The sequence below is a fragment of the Rana temporaria genome, chromosome 5 (genome assembly GCF_905171775.1).
Source record: "Rana temporaria chromosome 5, aRanTem1.1, whole genome shotgun sequence".
NCBI lineage: Eukaryota > Metazoa > Chordata > Amphibia > Anura > Ranidae > Rana > Rana temporaria.
Genome location: NC_053493.1, coordinates 145011132 through 145027655, shown reverse-complemented (window position 1 = coordinate 145027655; position 16524 = coordinate 145011132). Strand labels below are relative to the sequence as shown.

Below are 16524 nucleotides of genomic sequence, written 5' to 3'. Positions count from 1 at the left end.
AACAGATGGAAAATCTCACTATGGGGTTGAGGGAGCAAGAGGAGGAGTATTGGAGGATTTGGGCCCCATATATTATGTACAGGGAACAAAATCCTTAAGGACAGTTCAACAAACGAGGAGGGGGGGAGGAATATTTTTTTTTTCTTTTTGTTGCGGGGTAAGTGGGAGGGTAATAGGGATACTGTTTCCCCTCTATTTAAAATACTCCGCCGACTGGTGAAGTCGGAGGAAGTAAGAATAGGTAAAGGGTCATACTGGAGTAAGTGAAGGGAGAGCTGATATGGTGATAGGTATATGATGAAGAACGATATATAAGGAACAAGAGATGTTCAGTAGATGTGAAATATGGATGTAATGGTATTCAAATTGATGAAGAGGTTGTTTTCTTTTTGTGAGGAGAAAAAGACTTAAAATAAAGAATTATAAATTTACCTTTACACTCCCCTCTCTTACCGTGCCTCACTCTGGGAATTTTTGTTCCTTTAGCGATTCAACCCACTCCTAATTTATGCTAAATTCCTGTATTTGACAGATTTACGCCTTTGGTCCTTCATTATTGGCCTCTGTGAGCCCTGGTTTGCCGCTGCAGCCGGTGGTTTAAGCCTGCTATGCCTGCCTTTCCAAACTCTTAAAGATACTAAAGATACCTTTTATAAGAAATGAATTAGGGGGTGAATACTCTCACAACAGATAATTATTGTTGGAATGCGGTGTTTGGCATGACTGGGAATTCCCTCTGCATTTGCTCTGCAATTATGCTGTGTACTAACATTCAGCTGTGAGTATCAAATACTGGAAATCCCTTAGGCCTTGTACACACGACCAGACATGTCCGATGGAAACGGTCCGCGGACCGTTTTCATCGGACATATCTGCTGGGAGGTTTTGGTCTGATGTGTGTACACACCATTTTCCGGACAGAAAACGCGGTGATGTGGCGGCGACAATGACGCGGCGACGTGGGCGAACCAGGAAGTTCAATGCTTCCACGCATGCGACGAATCACTTTGATGCATGCGGGGGATTTCGGTCCGATGGTTAGGGGTACTAACCATCGGACATGTCCGACGGACAGGTTTCCACTGGACAAGTTTCTTAGCATGCTAAGAAACTTTTGTCTGCTGGAAACCTGTCCGCTCGGCCGGAAAACTGTCCGCTAGGCCCTACACACGGTCGGACATGTCCGCGGAAACTGGTCCGCGGACCAGTTTCAGCGGACATGTTCGGTCGCGTGTACGAGGCCTTACTGTGCAATTTTTGGTCTTTTTGAAATTGATTGGAGTTATTGTATAACCCCTTTTTTTTACTCAACAATCAAGTTACTATATATATATATATATATATATATATATATATATATATATATATATATATATATACACACACACAGTATATATATATATATCTCCTTTCCAAATAGAAACATATCAGCATGCTCCTACCATAAAAAACCCAAGAAGAAGCAAATATGCCAGAAACAGAAAAATCTTTTTTGCGTTATCCGAAACATGGCAGTTATGGTTTAACCACAACTCTTCTTCTATTTTGATGTTTAGAAGTGTAGTGTGTTGACTAATAATTAGTAGCCGTGTTTGTAGCTTTTTTGTCCCACTTCATGTTTTTAATGTTCGTGTATTTTTAGAATTTTCTATATGGAATATATATATATATATTTTTACTTTTTTGCATTCTTCCTGTAGTGTTTCCTGCCCGTACTATGCCTGGGACACTCCCTACATGCAAATTCTAATTGGGATGTGGCAAGACCTTTCAGGATTCCTTTTGAGCTAGTTTCTTCTTCCAACTAATTTTTCAGAGGTGTTTAATAGCACAGGCGACATGAGAGGTAAGTATTCACTCTCTTACTTACAGGTATAGAGTTCTTCATTGGGAGACTGGTCCTTTAAAAAGTAAAAATTCTCTAGAACCTATGCCCAAAAAACGACAGGCAGGGGGCAAAGGATTTGCCATCAGCATTGCCTATGGTCTACCTGCAGCTGATCTTTTCCCTATTACTGACTTACCATGCCTTTTTCGGGATCCAGTGTCTGTCTTTGTGCAGAGGTGGCCTTCTTGGTAGTGGCAGAACTTTCGTTTCTCATGTCAGAGCCTCCTGCAAGGAGTACAGTAAACAGCACAATAATGATAGTACTAAATCTCACTATTGCTGTTTCATGGATGTGCACAATTTTAAGGCTTGACATAAATGGTATCTATTTGCTTGACGCAACCTCATCTTTTGTATGTTGTCAGAAATTGGATAATATATTGTGTTTGTGTGCACAAAATTAACTTTAGTGTATTTTTTTTTTACTGAAAGTATGGATTTGATAAATATGTGCCCTAAAAATGCAATAATGGCTCTGGCAGTAAAAGGTTTAATGAATGACCACATTTGGTTTATTTATTTTTTTATAGCAAAGAAACAAGTCTACTAGTGAAAGCAAGCTCAAGTTAAGACAGGAGCCTGCTGCTGATGTAAGGGCACGAACAGAGTAATATTGACTGAAGACAGCAACCCAAAAAAAAGCACAGTAGTTCCCTATGTAGATATGTACAGTAGATGAGCATAGGAATGCCATAAGCAGGAAATATAGGAGAACTGCTTATTTTTAAACACTGTAGTGGAGTTACAGTGGCAAGGAATAACATGAATACATAGCACTTAAGGATGTTACTGAAGTCACAGACAACAAGTACAAAAAGATAAAAAAAATCCACCTTGCATCCACAAACTCACAGATTTGAACAACAGTGCAGGAATTTAACCACACCCCTGGGTGGCCAAATTGCAATGGGAGGTTCTTAACTACTTAAGACCACTTAAAGCGGATCTCCACTCTAAAGTGGAGTCCCGCTGATCGGAACCCTCCCCCCCTCCGGTGTCACATTTGACACCTTTCAGGGGGGAGGGGGGTGCAGATACCTGTCTACAGACAGGTATCTGCACCCACTTCCGGCCCTACGATACGGGCAAAGGACGGGTTTTTTCCTTCCTTCCCGTCCGTCCCCCCGTTGTATGCTGGGAACACTCGGCTCACAGCACACAGCGGGAGCCAATCGGCGGGCGCAGCGAGACTCGCGCATGCGCCGTAGGGAACCGGGCAGTGAAGCCGGAGCGCTTCACTTCCTGGTTCCCTCACCGAGGATGGAGGGGGGAGCAGCAGGGTGACGAGCGATCGGCTCGTCATCTGCTGCGATCACCGCTGGACTCCAGGACAGGTAAGTGTCCTTATATTAAAAGTCAGCAGCTGCAGTATTTGTAGCTGCTGGCTTTTAATATATTTTTCCCGTGGCACATCCGCTTTAAGACCAATATGCAGCTAAAGGACCCTGCCCCTTTTTGCGATTCGGCACTTTGCATTGCTTTAACTGACAATTGCGCGGTCGTGCGACATGGCTCCCAAACAAAATTGGCGTCCTTTTTTTCCCACAAATAGAGCTTTCTTTTGGTGGTATTTCATCACCTCTGCGGTTTTTATTTTTTGCGCTATAAACAAAAATAGAGTGACAATTTTGAAAAAAAAATCAATATTTTTTACTTTTTCCTATAATAAATATATATTTAGACCGATACGTATTCTTCTACCTATTTTTAGTAAAAAAAAAAAAATTGCAATAAGCTTTTAACGATTGGTTTGCGCAAAATGTATAGCGTTTACAAAATAGGAGATAGTTTTATTGCATTTTATTTTTATTAATAATTTTTTTTTACTACTAATGGCGGCGATCAGCGATTTTTTTTCATGACTGCGACATTATGGCGGACACATCGGACAATTTTGACACATTTTTGGGACCATTGTCATTTTCACAGCAAAAAGTGCTATAAAAATGCATTGTTTACTGTAAAAATGACCATTGCAGTTTGGGAGTTAACCACTAGGAGGCACTGAATGGGTTAAGTGTGACATCATATGTGTTTCTAACTGTAGGGGGGTGGGGCTGGACGTGTGACGTCATTGATCGCCTTTCCCTATATCAGGGATTAGACGATCAATGACAGCGCCACTGTGAGTATCACTGTGAGTTTACACACACCTCTCCCCGTTCTTCAGCTCCTATGACCGATCGCGGGACTCCGGTGGCGATCGGGTCCGCGGGTCCCGTGGCCGTGGTCACGGAGCGACCCACGGCTGGGCATTTAACAACCACGTACAGGGTTCAGAAGTGCATAAAGGCAGACTGTTCTGTTTATGCCTTAGTTAAAGGCTTACCCAAGGGATGGGGGCAGGTGGGAGGAGTTAGGTATGTATGTGCTCAGTTCTCAGGCTTTTTGGACCCAGCCAGCCTAACTGTGATATAAAAATGGGGAAGGCTGAGGTCCAGGGCTCTTGGCTATGCTTGCGCTTTTGGCCTGAGCTGTGACGGGGGACTGCTGTGCCTTGCCATCTGTCGAATGCACCAGGGAACCGGAGATCAGTCAGCATCTGCAGAATGGCTGCATGGGCTACTACCTTGCAGAGGTATGCCTGGGCAGCCATACAGTTAGGGTTAGGGATTGGACTCAGCTTTTTCATACTGGACTGTAATGTTAAAATCTATTCAGTAAAGTTGCATTAACTGTTATAAGACTGGTCTGAAGTTATTAAAGGGGTGCATGTTGGTTCTGATGTTTTCAAAGAACCAGGATCTCTATATCACAAAGGGGTATGAAGCTCTGCTACAACAGGGACTTCTCGGCAAACGAGAAAATAGTACAAGTGTAGTTGCTAAGAGTAACCAAGTACAAGTTCAAGACACAAAACAACCAGTCATTAGTCATGGTACCTGGTAAGGCAATATTGTTTTTATTTTGACTAAATTTAGGCTTTAATGGTGAGTGTAACATTGAAAATGTATATACAAATTGTAAGCAGACTTGGCCCTAGTGTTGTCCGCATGGCAAAAGTATCCTATACTTAAAAAGGAACTGCAGTCTGCTCACATAATTTGTAATTAAAACATCTTTGCCATTCTGAAGCTTCCCTCCAACCACTTTGTATATTTTATATATAGTGTGATTCTGTATTTGCCAAATATGCTGCAGAAATCTCCCTCTACTGAGTCTGGCTGCAGCCATTTTAACTGTGGGCAGCGGAAGCTGCTGTCTGTTCACTTCCTGGATTTACACAGACACACAGAGGCACACCTCCAGCTCTGCAGCATTCATTGGCCCTAGCCTAATGACCAGACAAGAAACAGTAAGTGGGCTGTATAAGGTATTTACTGGCAGAAGATTTATTAGACGGAAAGATGGAAAAAAGGTCCGCTTTAAAGTAAACCTATGCCATAATATTTTGTAAAATCATTTTTTTTTTTTGCAACCATATGTAAAAAAACAACAACTTTGTTTTATTGAATTGGTAGATCACATGTCTTCCTGCACAGCCACAATTCGCAAGTATGCAGATCAAGTACAGAGTGAAGTTTAATATGCTGACAGCTGTACTATGTCTTTGATCTTATACTAACCGTCTTTGAAGTTATATGTTATAAAATTCTTCTTTCTTGCAGAGATGCAATAAAGCAAGACCTACCATGATTCCGACAACATTTGGTTACTTTCGTCTTGTTAGACTGCCTTTCTTCAAGGAAGATATTATGTCTGCTCCACATTATATGACAGAATCTCTGACTTCATGTAAGTTTAATATGATGCCGTTTTAAATGCATTAATCATATTGACTAGGCAGCTTAAACTGGATCATACATAAGGAAATCCCTCACTGATAATAATGCAAAATGAAAGATCTGAGTCACTGAACCCTCAGGAAATATTCTCCCTAATGTGCTATTAAAGTATTATTCATTCCTCTGTGGAGGACTGGGTATGACTGCTCATGGGTTGCAGATATATTCTAACCATGTTGGAAAAATCTATGGCCCGGATTCACATACATCGGCACATATTTATGCCGCCGTAGCGTATCTCTTTTACGCTACACCGGCGCAGCGCACAGGGGCAAGCACTGGATTCACAAAGCACTTGCTCCCACTCCCTCTTAAAGATACACTGGGTTTCCTCGGCGTAAGCCAGCGTAGGTGGAAGTGGGCGTGAGCCATGCTAATGAGGCGTGACCCCATGCAAATGATGGGCCAAGCGTCATAGAAGTACTTAAAATGAACGGTGCATGCGCCGTCCCGTGGCCGCATCCCTGTGCGCATGCTCAGAATCACGTCGGAACTACTCCCTAAGATACGACGCATCACTGCCTGCGACGTGAATGTAACCTACGCCTAGTCATATTTACGTACAACCTAAACGACAAAAGATACGACGGCTTGTGTTCCCTGGTTCATACCTTTGCATGAGTTGCGCCTCCTATATGGGGAATAACCTTACGCCGGACGTACGACTTACGCAAACCGCCGACATAATGCGTCGGGCGCAACTACGTTTGTGAAATCGGCGTATCTCCCTCATTTGCATATGTGCATAGAAAATCAATGGGAGCGGCAAATGCGCCCAGCGTAATAATGCGCACACGATACGACGGCGTAGGAACGTTACGTCGGTTGGATGAAGCCTATTTTCAGGCGTATCTCAGTTTATGGGCACGGCGCATAGATACGACTGAGCATACTTACACTTACGCGGCGTATCTGGAGATACGTCGGCGTAAGTGCTTTGTGAATCTGGGCCTATGTATGTATGTAAGTAAGTACTTCCAATGCTCTTCACTGCATCATGTTAGTGCTCTTGTTTGTGAGTTCCAGCAGACCACACTGCAAAACTCTGGTCCACTGTTCTAATGCCGCGTACACAGGATAATTTTTCGGCATTAATAAAAATGACGTTTTTCGGCATGTAGAAAAAACAACGTTTTTTCCAACTTCATCATTAAAACGACATTGCCCACACTCCATCGTTTTAAAAAAATGCTCTAGCAAAGCGCGGTGACATATAACACGTACGACGGCACTATAAAGGGGAAGTTCCATGCGGATGACGCCACCCTTGGGGCTGCTTTAAAAATGCAGCATGTTCGTAAAAAAAAATTGAAGCCCACACACGATCATTTTAAATGACATTTTTTAAAAACGTTTTTTTCATGCCGAAAAATGATCGTGTGTACGCGGCATAAGAGTCCATGCATACTGGGCTTAAAAAAATGCTACTTCTACAGGAGTTTTGTGTTTTGCCTATAGAAACAGCTCAATGGTATCCTATGTGTCTATGCACAGTAGGACATTTAAAGTAAGGTGACCAGATTTTTAAAATGAAATCCGGGGACATATTTTTTTTTTACTAGTAATGGCGGCAATCAGCGACTCTCTGCCCGTCGCCCACCTCACAACCTGCCAAGTCTTACTCTCCGGGCCCTGGAAAACTACTGGGTGGGAAGCGGAGGAAGATCACTCTAGGTAGATTCAGTAAGAGTTAGGCCGACTTATCAGTAGATAAGTCGACCTAACTCAGAATCTACGCCGACCTATGTTTAAGCGTATGGTCAAACAGAGATATGCTTAAACATATCTAAGATAGGACGGCTTACGCCGTCCTATCTTAGATTGCAATTTTTCGGATGGCTGCTAGGTGGCGATTCCATTGCGGTCGGCGTAGATTATGTAAATTAGTTTGTACGTCGATTCACGAACGTACGCCCGGCCGCCGCAGTCGATTTACGCCGTTTCCGTAAGGCCTTAGGAGGCCTAAAGTTATTTCACCTATTAGGTGGAATAACAATGTTAAAGTATGGCCGCCCTTCCCGCCGCGAGGTTCGAATTTTTAACGTCGTTTGCGTAAGTCTTCCGCGAATCGGGATTTACGTTGTTTACGTCCACATCGAAATCAATAGGCCCGTGCGGCGTACGTAACCGCAATGCACACTGGGAAATGTAGTCGCCCGGCGCATGCGCAGTGACAAAAAAACGTGAGGTCAAGCCTCATTACCATTAAACACGCCCCCCCAACCCATTTGAATTAGGCGCCCTTACGCCTGCCGCATTTACACTACGCCGCCCTAAGTAAGGAGGCAAGTACTTTGTGAATCATGTACTTGCCTCTCTTACTTAAGGCGGCGTAGTGTAAACACGCTAGGCTACGCCGACCTAGATTTGCGCCCCTCTACCTGAATCTACCTAAAAAGGCAGAATGCTTCTAAACTCTACTAGAAGCTCCTAACCTCCTGTACAAAAATGCTCTATATGAGTGTTTTTTCTGCCAAGAGAACTGGCATTTTTTTAAGCTCACTGTGCATGGACCTTAAAAGAAAAAAAATTGTCATTGCTGCATATTTGTAGAACATGCTACTGGTGTCTTTAAGATTTTCCACCCTGGCTGCCTTGGTGGGCATGTGTGCTACCTCCTGTGCCTGGTTGTGTTTTTATGTGTAGCACTACCCCTGCAGGGGCCACTGATTTTAACTGTTTCTTGCCTAAAAAGTAAGGAGGCCACCAGCCACCCAAGCAAGAGTCCTTTCACTCCAGCTCCAATAAACAGTCCAGGGCGGGGGTCGGCAACTCTTCGATCATGATGTACCAGTCAACCGCAAGCAAAAGCCTGATAGATCATGATCTCATCCCTGCCTTGCTGACCCACAACTGGCAGAGCTGCGCAGGAAAGAGGTGTGCTTCCGGGAAAAAATTAAAAGCCAAGGCATTCCCTGCCCTGCAGCATGCCCTTTGCTTTGGTGCGGCTGTGGGGAGGGAAATGCCTCTGCCACCTATGACAGCTTCAGGCGGGATGGCTTGGACAGGTTCGGGCTCTTGTCCGAAAGCACCTGAGCTCATCCTTGGAGTATTGTGCTGATCCCCTCTGGCCCTCCTCTTCAGTCCATCCAGGGCGCATGTGGTTGACATCATGTGGGATGGACGAGAGAGGAGGGCCAGCTGGGATTAGCACTAGAACAGTTAGATCTGGCACAGCTCTGCATGGGGTAATCATTTTTGTGCCATCCTGAGCCTCCAGTGGTGTGCCCCCATAAGTGGTGTGCCCTCTGATGCCCCCATGATGTGCCCTCCTGATGCCCCCAGTGAAGTTTTTCTGATGCCCCAAGTGGTGAGCCCTCCTGACACCCTCAGTGGTGTGCCCTCCCGATGCCCCCAGTAGTGTGCCCCCTGATGTCCCCAGTGGTGCGCCCCCTGATCTTCCAAGTGGTGTGCCCTCCTAACCCCCCACTCTGTACCTTGCTCTCTTGAGCCCCCTGTACCCTACCCTTCTGACCTGCCTGAACAATGCCCTGCTGACCCCCTGTCCTGCTCACCCCTGCCCACTTCCCTACTTTTCCCTGTCCACTTCACTTCATATTACTAACCTCTGTACACTGCCCTACCTACTTCTGACCTTTGTATACTGCCCTACTTACTACTGACTTCTGTACACTGACCTATCTACTACTGACCTCTGTACTCTGCTCTACCTACTTCTGACATCTGTACACCCCCCCCCCACATACTACTAGCCTCTGAATACTTCCTTGCCTACTACTGACCTCTGTACAATGCCCTACCTGTTACTGACCTCTGTACACTGCCCTACCTACTATTGACTTCTACTGACCTCAGTACACTGCCCTACCTACTACTTATACTTGTCAGAACTCAAAGCAGACAGCCAGGCCTGAAACTATTCAAGCAAATCAGCCTGGAGTACCAGATGTTCTGCCTTCATGATGGACAATGCAATAGACGTGAGGGGGTGAACAATTACTCCCCAGACATGAAAGTATTGTGAATGAAAGTGAATGCCCCACTTCTGGCCTAAGCTAACTTTTAAAGTAGTCTAAAATTATATCTGTACAGTGACATTAGTTATATTATATTTTAAGTTTTCTCAATGCTGTCCTTGTCCTTACTTTTCATTGGGGGCTTGCTAGTTAACATCTTTAGAAAAAAAGGGGGGTGCTGCACCCTGGGAATCTTTAAACTCTTCCATGTTGTCCAGGTAGATCTCCACCTCTCAAAAATTGCCTACCCCTGGTCTAGAGGTTGTCTTTTTGTGATTTATTCATGGAAAAACTTATAACAGGAGAGGGATTAGGACATGTGATACTCCAATAAAGTTAGAAATTGGCTGTAAGAGGACAATATTCTCCTTGAGCAACTGTGAATGTTGGACAACCTAAGGCCTCACAGCTTGGGACCATGAGGTAAGTCTCATTGGAATCTTACCCTAGACCACAGTGCTAATGATACCCAGTGCAATATTAGGAACACTGGGCCAGATCCACAAAAGAGATACGACGGAGTAACTGCTGTTACTCCATCGTATCCCTTGTACTAACTTTGGAACTGATCCACAGAAGCAGTTTTCCAAAGTTAGGCAGAAGATCCGGCATGTGTAATTGAATTACACTGCCGGATCTTAGGATGCAGTACCGCATCCGCCGCTGGGGGCATTTCAAGTCGAAATGCCGCTTCTAGTATGCAAATTAGCACTTAGGGCGATCCACAAAGCTTTTCAGCTTCGTTTTTTCGCCGTAAGTTTTAGTTTGCAAGTGTAAAACTAGGGCTGGTTTTACAAAGTGGAAAGTTAGTAACACCATGTAAAAGCCCATTCAAGCGACGGCATTTGGTATGCATTCCTGAGGGAGAACTCCACGGCAATTTGTAAAATCAAAACCGGCATGGGTTCCCCCCCCAGGAGCATACCAGGCCCTTAGGTCTGGTATGGGTTGTAAGGAGACCCCCCCCTACGCCGAAAAATCGACGTAGGGGGTCCCCCTACAATCCATACCAGACCCGTATCCAAAGCACGCTACCCGGCCGGCCAGGAATGGGAGTGGGGACGAGCGAGCGCCCCCCCCTCCTGAGCCGTACCAGGCCGCATGCCCTCAACATGGGGGGGTTGGGTGCTCTGGGGCAGGGGGGCACACTGCGGGCCCCCCCCACCCCAGAGCACCCTGTCCCCATGTTGATGAGGACAGGACCTCTTCCCGACAACCCTGGCCGTTGGTTGTCGGGGTCTGCGGGCGGGGTGCTTATCGGAATCTGGGAGTCCCCTCAAATAAGGGGGCCCCCAGATACCGTCCCCCCACCCTAAGGGAATGGATATGGGGTACATCGTACCCCTACCCATTCACCTGGAGGCAAAGTGATAGTTATTAAACACACAACACAAGGGTTTTTAAAATCATTTATTAGTCTGCTCCGGAGGCCCCCCCTGTCTTCTTTAGCTCTAATATCAGGGAGGGCTTCTTCTTCCGCTCTCCGGGGGTCTTCTCCGCTCTCCGGGGGGGTTTCTTCTTCCGCTCTCCGGGGGGGGTGGTCTTCTCCGCTCTCCGGGGGTCTTCTTCTATCTTCGCCGCTCTCCGCTGTTGACTCGGCGCACCCCGGTTCTTCTGCAGCTGTCCGGTAGGTACATGCTCCGGTAGGTACCCACGTGCCTACCACGTGGGTAGGCACCCACCACGTGGGTACCTACCGGAGCATGATGGGACGGTGAGGCCTATATAAATGGGATGCAAGGCGCGCTTCCATCATTGCAGTGAGAAGAGGTGTCGAGTCAACATCGGAAGAAGGGAGAAGAACAGAAGAGAAGAACATGACGTCACAGAAGACCGCGCTGGCTGCCTGCTAGTAATTGAGCTAACACACAAAGATAGCAGGCAGCCAGCGCTGAAGGAGAAGGCACCAGACAGCTGCAGAAGAACCGGGGTGCGCCGAGTCAACAGCGGAGAGCGGCGAAGATAGAAGAAGACCCCCGGAGAGCGGAGAAGACCCCCCCGGAGAGCGGAAGAAGAAACCCCCCCCGGAGAGCGGAGAAGACCCCCGGAGAGCGGAAGAAGAAGCCCCCCCTGGTATTAGAGCTAAAGAAGACAGGGGGGGCCTCCGGAGCAGACTAATAAATGATTTTAAAAACCCTTGTGTTGTGTGTTTAATAACTATCACTTTGCCTCCAGGTGAATGGGTAGGGGTACGATGTACCCCATATCCATTCACTTAGGGTGGGGGGCCGGTATCTGGGGGCCCCCTTATTTGAGGTGACTCCTAGATTCCGATAAGCCCCCGCCCGCAGACCCCGACAACCAACGGCCAGGGTTGTCGGGAAGAGGTCCTGTCCTCATCAACATGGGGACAGGGTGCTCTGGGGTGGGGGGGCCCGCAAGGGCGCCCCCCTGCCCCAGAGCACCCAACCCCCCCATGTTGAGGGCATGCGGCCTGGTACGGCTCAGGAGGGGGGGGGCGCTCGCTCGTCCCCACTCCCATTCCTGGCCGGCCGGGTAGCGTGCTTTGGATACGGGTCTGGTATGGATTGTAGGGGGACCCCCTACGTCGATTTTTCGGCGTAGGGGGGGTCTCCTTACAACCCATACCAGACCTAAGGGCCTGGTATGCTCCTGGGGGGGAACCCATGCCGGTTTTTTATTTGAAAATTGGCATGGAGTTCTCCCTCAGGAATGCATGCCGAGCGACGCTGTCAATTTTTTTTTTTTCCCGACGCAACTTTTTTAAGCCGGCGCGATCGACAAAACTCGGCGTAATGTAACTTCGCGCATGCGCAGTACGGCCGGCGCGGGAGCGCGCCTCATTTAAATGGGTCTCGCCCCATTTGAATAGGAACACCTTGCGCCGGCCGGATTTAAGTTACACAGCCTGAAATTTCTAGGTAAGTGCTTTGTGGATCGGGCACTTAGGTAGAAATTTTAAGGCAGTGTAACTTAAATGGGATTTTTTAAGTTGCGCCAGGTTTTTGTGGATCTGGCCCACAGTACAGGAAGGCACTCTTCTCTAAGCTCACAGCCCAAGACACTGCTGTAGATGGAGAATGGCTAGCACCTGAGACCATATGCAAGCAATCTCAGTCCAAGCTATATCTGGCACTTATATCACAAAAGCACACAATCACCAGGGATCAATTCAGGATCAGCTGCCACCTTTTAGCTTCCTCCATACACAATCCAGTGTGTGAGGTAGTCTTTCTCAAGACCAGATCCCTGTGGAAAATTCCTGCAGTCAGTCCCAGATCACTTCTGATCAATATTTAGACTGGTTATTTGAATGCTCCTTCCCTATACTCTAGAAACTCCTTCTAGAGGCTGGGATAAGCAATCAAACTCCCAGCCTGTGAAACCCTGAACAGACCAGATCAGTCAATTACTGCTCCTTGATTACAGAAGGGGCCAAAAACGAAATCTGAAGCACAGAAGGTTTTTCACCTTAATACATAGAATGCATTAAGGTGAAAAAACACAAGACTTTACAACTCCTTTACTTTTGGGCAATGCAACTTACCATGGAAATGAAATCTCGCGCCAATATTTAAATAAAATAAGTGAAATAAAATATAAAATATATAGCCAAGCTGCTCTCTGTGAAATTACATAAATGCAATTCTCTTGTTTTAATACCTCATGTGGCGTGGAGTGTTGCTCCATCAAGACTGTGAGACTGAGAGATCTGGGTCTGGAATATTATCTCTAATCTGCCTAATTGACCTCTTTTTAATTAAAGTGGTCCATTATTTGCGGTAAGGTGCCATCCATGAGCACTTTTGGTGGTCTTTTTATATCTTGGTGAAGGTGGAAGATCTTCTGTCTATGTTATTGAGGATTCATCATTTATACACATATGGACTTTATTTTCATGTTTTGGCACATTTTTCACTTTTTATTGTGCACTACTATTTATTGATCCTTTTAATAATTATTGTGGTCAATTTTGATACATATGGTCACTATTTATTCAAACATTTATTAATTGATCTTTTTAACGATTATTGTGTTCAATTTTGTTATATATTGTCACGATTTATTTAAACGTTTATTTTTATATTCACTCATTTATATTTAGGTATTTATGCATATTATTATTATTTATTTAGTGTTTACACACTATTAGCTAGCGCCTCTAAATTTCACTCCAATGCAACTTACCACAATGCACACATAATTCACTGTTTACTGTTGTTTTTACTGTATATGTACCTTGTGGTGACATTCAAACAAATAGCAATGCACAAATACAGTTTATTTTCATTAAAAGTTTTCCTAAGCAGTGACAGATAATTAAAGTATAGGCTAATGTAAGCACATTTTTAGAAAGGGAAAATTGATCTTTTTGGGCAAAGTAATTTTGTCCCAAATCACTCTACTCAACCCAAAATGTATGGTTGAACAGGAGCAAGGTGAAGAGCACTACAGACACCTTCAGTGTCACTTTAACAGGAGGAAAGGAGTAATGATGGTACCAGGTTATCCAATCTACTTTATTGCTATAACCCAAGAAAATCTTAGGCCAGGAGATTCTGCAGAGAGTTTATATGCATTAGATGAAACCGCTAGCTAATGTGTATGGCCAATTTAGATTTGAAAATCTATGCTACTACCTGATTGTTAATTATGGCTCACATCAATGAAGAAATACAAAAAAATTGTCTTTGGTATTCTAGCGGGAAAAGCCAAAGTGATGGAGAGTTGGGCAAGTTACACACACAAGGGAAACTAGATTTCCTTTATCCCCTGACGTTTTCATTTTTATTTTACTTAGGTTAATTTACATCACGATATGGAGGAAGAACTTAATGAAACATCTTGCTTCATCCAGAGGACCACAGCAAACAACCTGCTGATTACAGTATATTTTGTCATCATTATTGGAGGAACAACTGGCATAGCCCTCATGATCTTTTTAATAACTGGTGCAAACAGACTATCTGTAACAGTTACATCAGTTATCAACCTGCTGGTGGTTCATGGTATCTTTATTGTAAGCGTACCATTCCGCATTGTATACTATTTCCAAAACAAATGGCCTTATGGACCGTTTTTTTGTAGAGTTGTGAGTGCCATGATTCACATTCATATATACATTTCTTTTATATTTTATGTGGTCTTATTGACCATGAGATATGTTGGTTTCTTTAAACAAAGGGATAGCATTGCATTCTACAGGACTCTCCATCCTCTTTTAGTTAGTGGCATTGTATGGTTTTTAGTATGTGTTATAATTTTGCCACTGGTGTTTACGCAATATGGCACCAGTGCCACCTTAAATGAAGCAGAGTGCTTCCAATTTCAAACTGAATTTCAAAATAGAGCTGTGCTTATCATGAACTATATCTTTATTACGGTCACTGTTTTAGTGGTGTGTCTTCTCCTCGCTGTGCAGATATTCATATTTGTAAAAGTTCTGAGGAAGATTCAAAGGCCCATTTTAGCAAATCAGGAAATCTGGGTTCAACTAAAAAGTCTCTTCTTTATTTTGGTGATGATAACGTGTTTCTTCCCTTTCCATATTTTCAGGATTTATTACATGCAGCATGCAAAGGAATGCTTTTATTACAATGAAATTTGTTTGAGCATAACTGCCCTTAGTTGCTTAGATTTTTTCTTTTTTGCTGTAGCAAGATTTTACAAAAAGAGCACATGTGGGTTTACCTGCAACGTGTCTTGCATATCACACTAATTCTCACACTAATTGGGACAAACCAATTTCTCTAGTATACTACTGCATTAAACAAAAAGTATATACACAGTATATCTGAAATATACAACCAATATTTATTTATCAAAGCACGTCATTAAAAACTATTTAAAGTAGAATTCAGCCAAAAACTTTCTAATGTTAAATCTACTCTCAGCCACATTCTTTTTTTTTAATCAAATGTTTTTTATTGATACAAACTCTCAGCTACATTCTAAAACATATCTATCTAACCCTGCAAAGAAAAAATGGCTATACATATCTTTTTGGAAGCCGGTCCGGTCTCCAGCTGCGGATGCTGTGTACAGGAGAGACCCGACAACAGCTGGGAAATGCCTGGGAAATGCCTGGGAAGTGACGTCACCCATAGAGTTACTATGGGGCTTCCGTTGTCGGCTGCCTCTCCTGCACACGCCTACACACTGAAGCCACCGCTGATAGCTCAGTGTGGGACCAGACTAGTTTAAAATGTGGCTTCAATTAGGTTTAGGGTTAGTTAGGTTTTTGCTGAACTTCTACTTTAACTATTTAAATTGTGCAGAAACTTTGTGTGGTCTCAAGGGGGTAGATCCACGTACATCGGCGCATTAATCTCCTGGGCGCAGCGTATCTAAGATACACTACGCCGCTGTAACTTATTTATTTTTTTCAAATCCACAAAGAATGCGCGCCGTAAGTTACGGCGGCGTAGTCTATCTTTGGCGGCATAATGGTGCGGCATTCAAATCTCTGTGATGGGGGCGTGTCTTATGTAAATACGTTGTGACCCGACGTAAACAACGTTTTTTTTTAACTGCGCATGCGCCGTCCGTGGGGGTATCCCAGTGCGCATGCTCGAAATGAAACCGGAACAAGCCAATGGTTAAGACGGTAACGTCATTCTACGCAAATCCCTATGCGCGAACAACTTACGCAAACGACGTAAAAAATTCAAAATGCGAGGCGGGAACGACGGCCATACTTAACAACATTGAGTACGCCTTATAATAGCAGGTTTAACTATACGCCGGAAAAAGGCGAAAGCAAACAACGTAAAAAAATGCGCCGGACGTACGTTCGTGGATCGCCGTAACTAGCTAATTTGCATACTCGGCGCGGAAATCAACGGAAACGCCACCTAGCGGCCGCCGAAAAATTGCATCTAAGATCCGACGGCGTACTAAGACGTACACCTGT

At 44.6% G+C, this 16524-nt stretch overlaps 1 protein-coding gene across 1 annotated transcript; it reads left to right on the top strand.

Annotated features, from left to right (window-relative positions):
- Positions 1-1691: 1691 nt before the first annotated feature.
- On the top strand, positions 1692-15980 carry LOC120940390 (probable G-protein coupled receptor 141). The gene is made up of 3 exons (XM_040353211.1): positions 1692-1846; positions 5497-5623; positions 14413-15980. The coding sequence occupies exon 3, from the start codon at positions 14431-14433 to the stop codon at positions 15328-15330; it is 900 nt and encodes a 299-aa protein (XP_040209145.1). The 5' UTR covers positions 1692-1846; positions 5497-5623; positions 14413-14430; the 3' UTR covers positions 15331-15980.
- Positions 15981-16524: the final 544 nt, after the last annotated feature.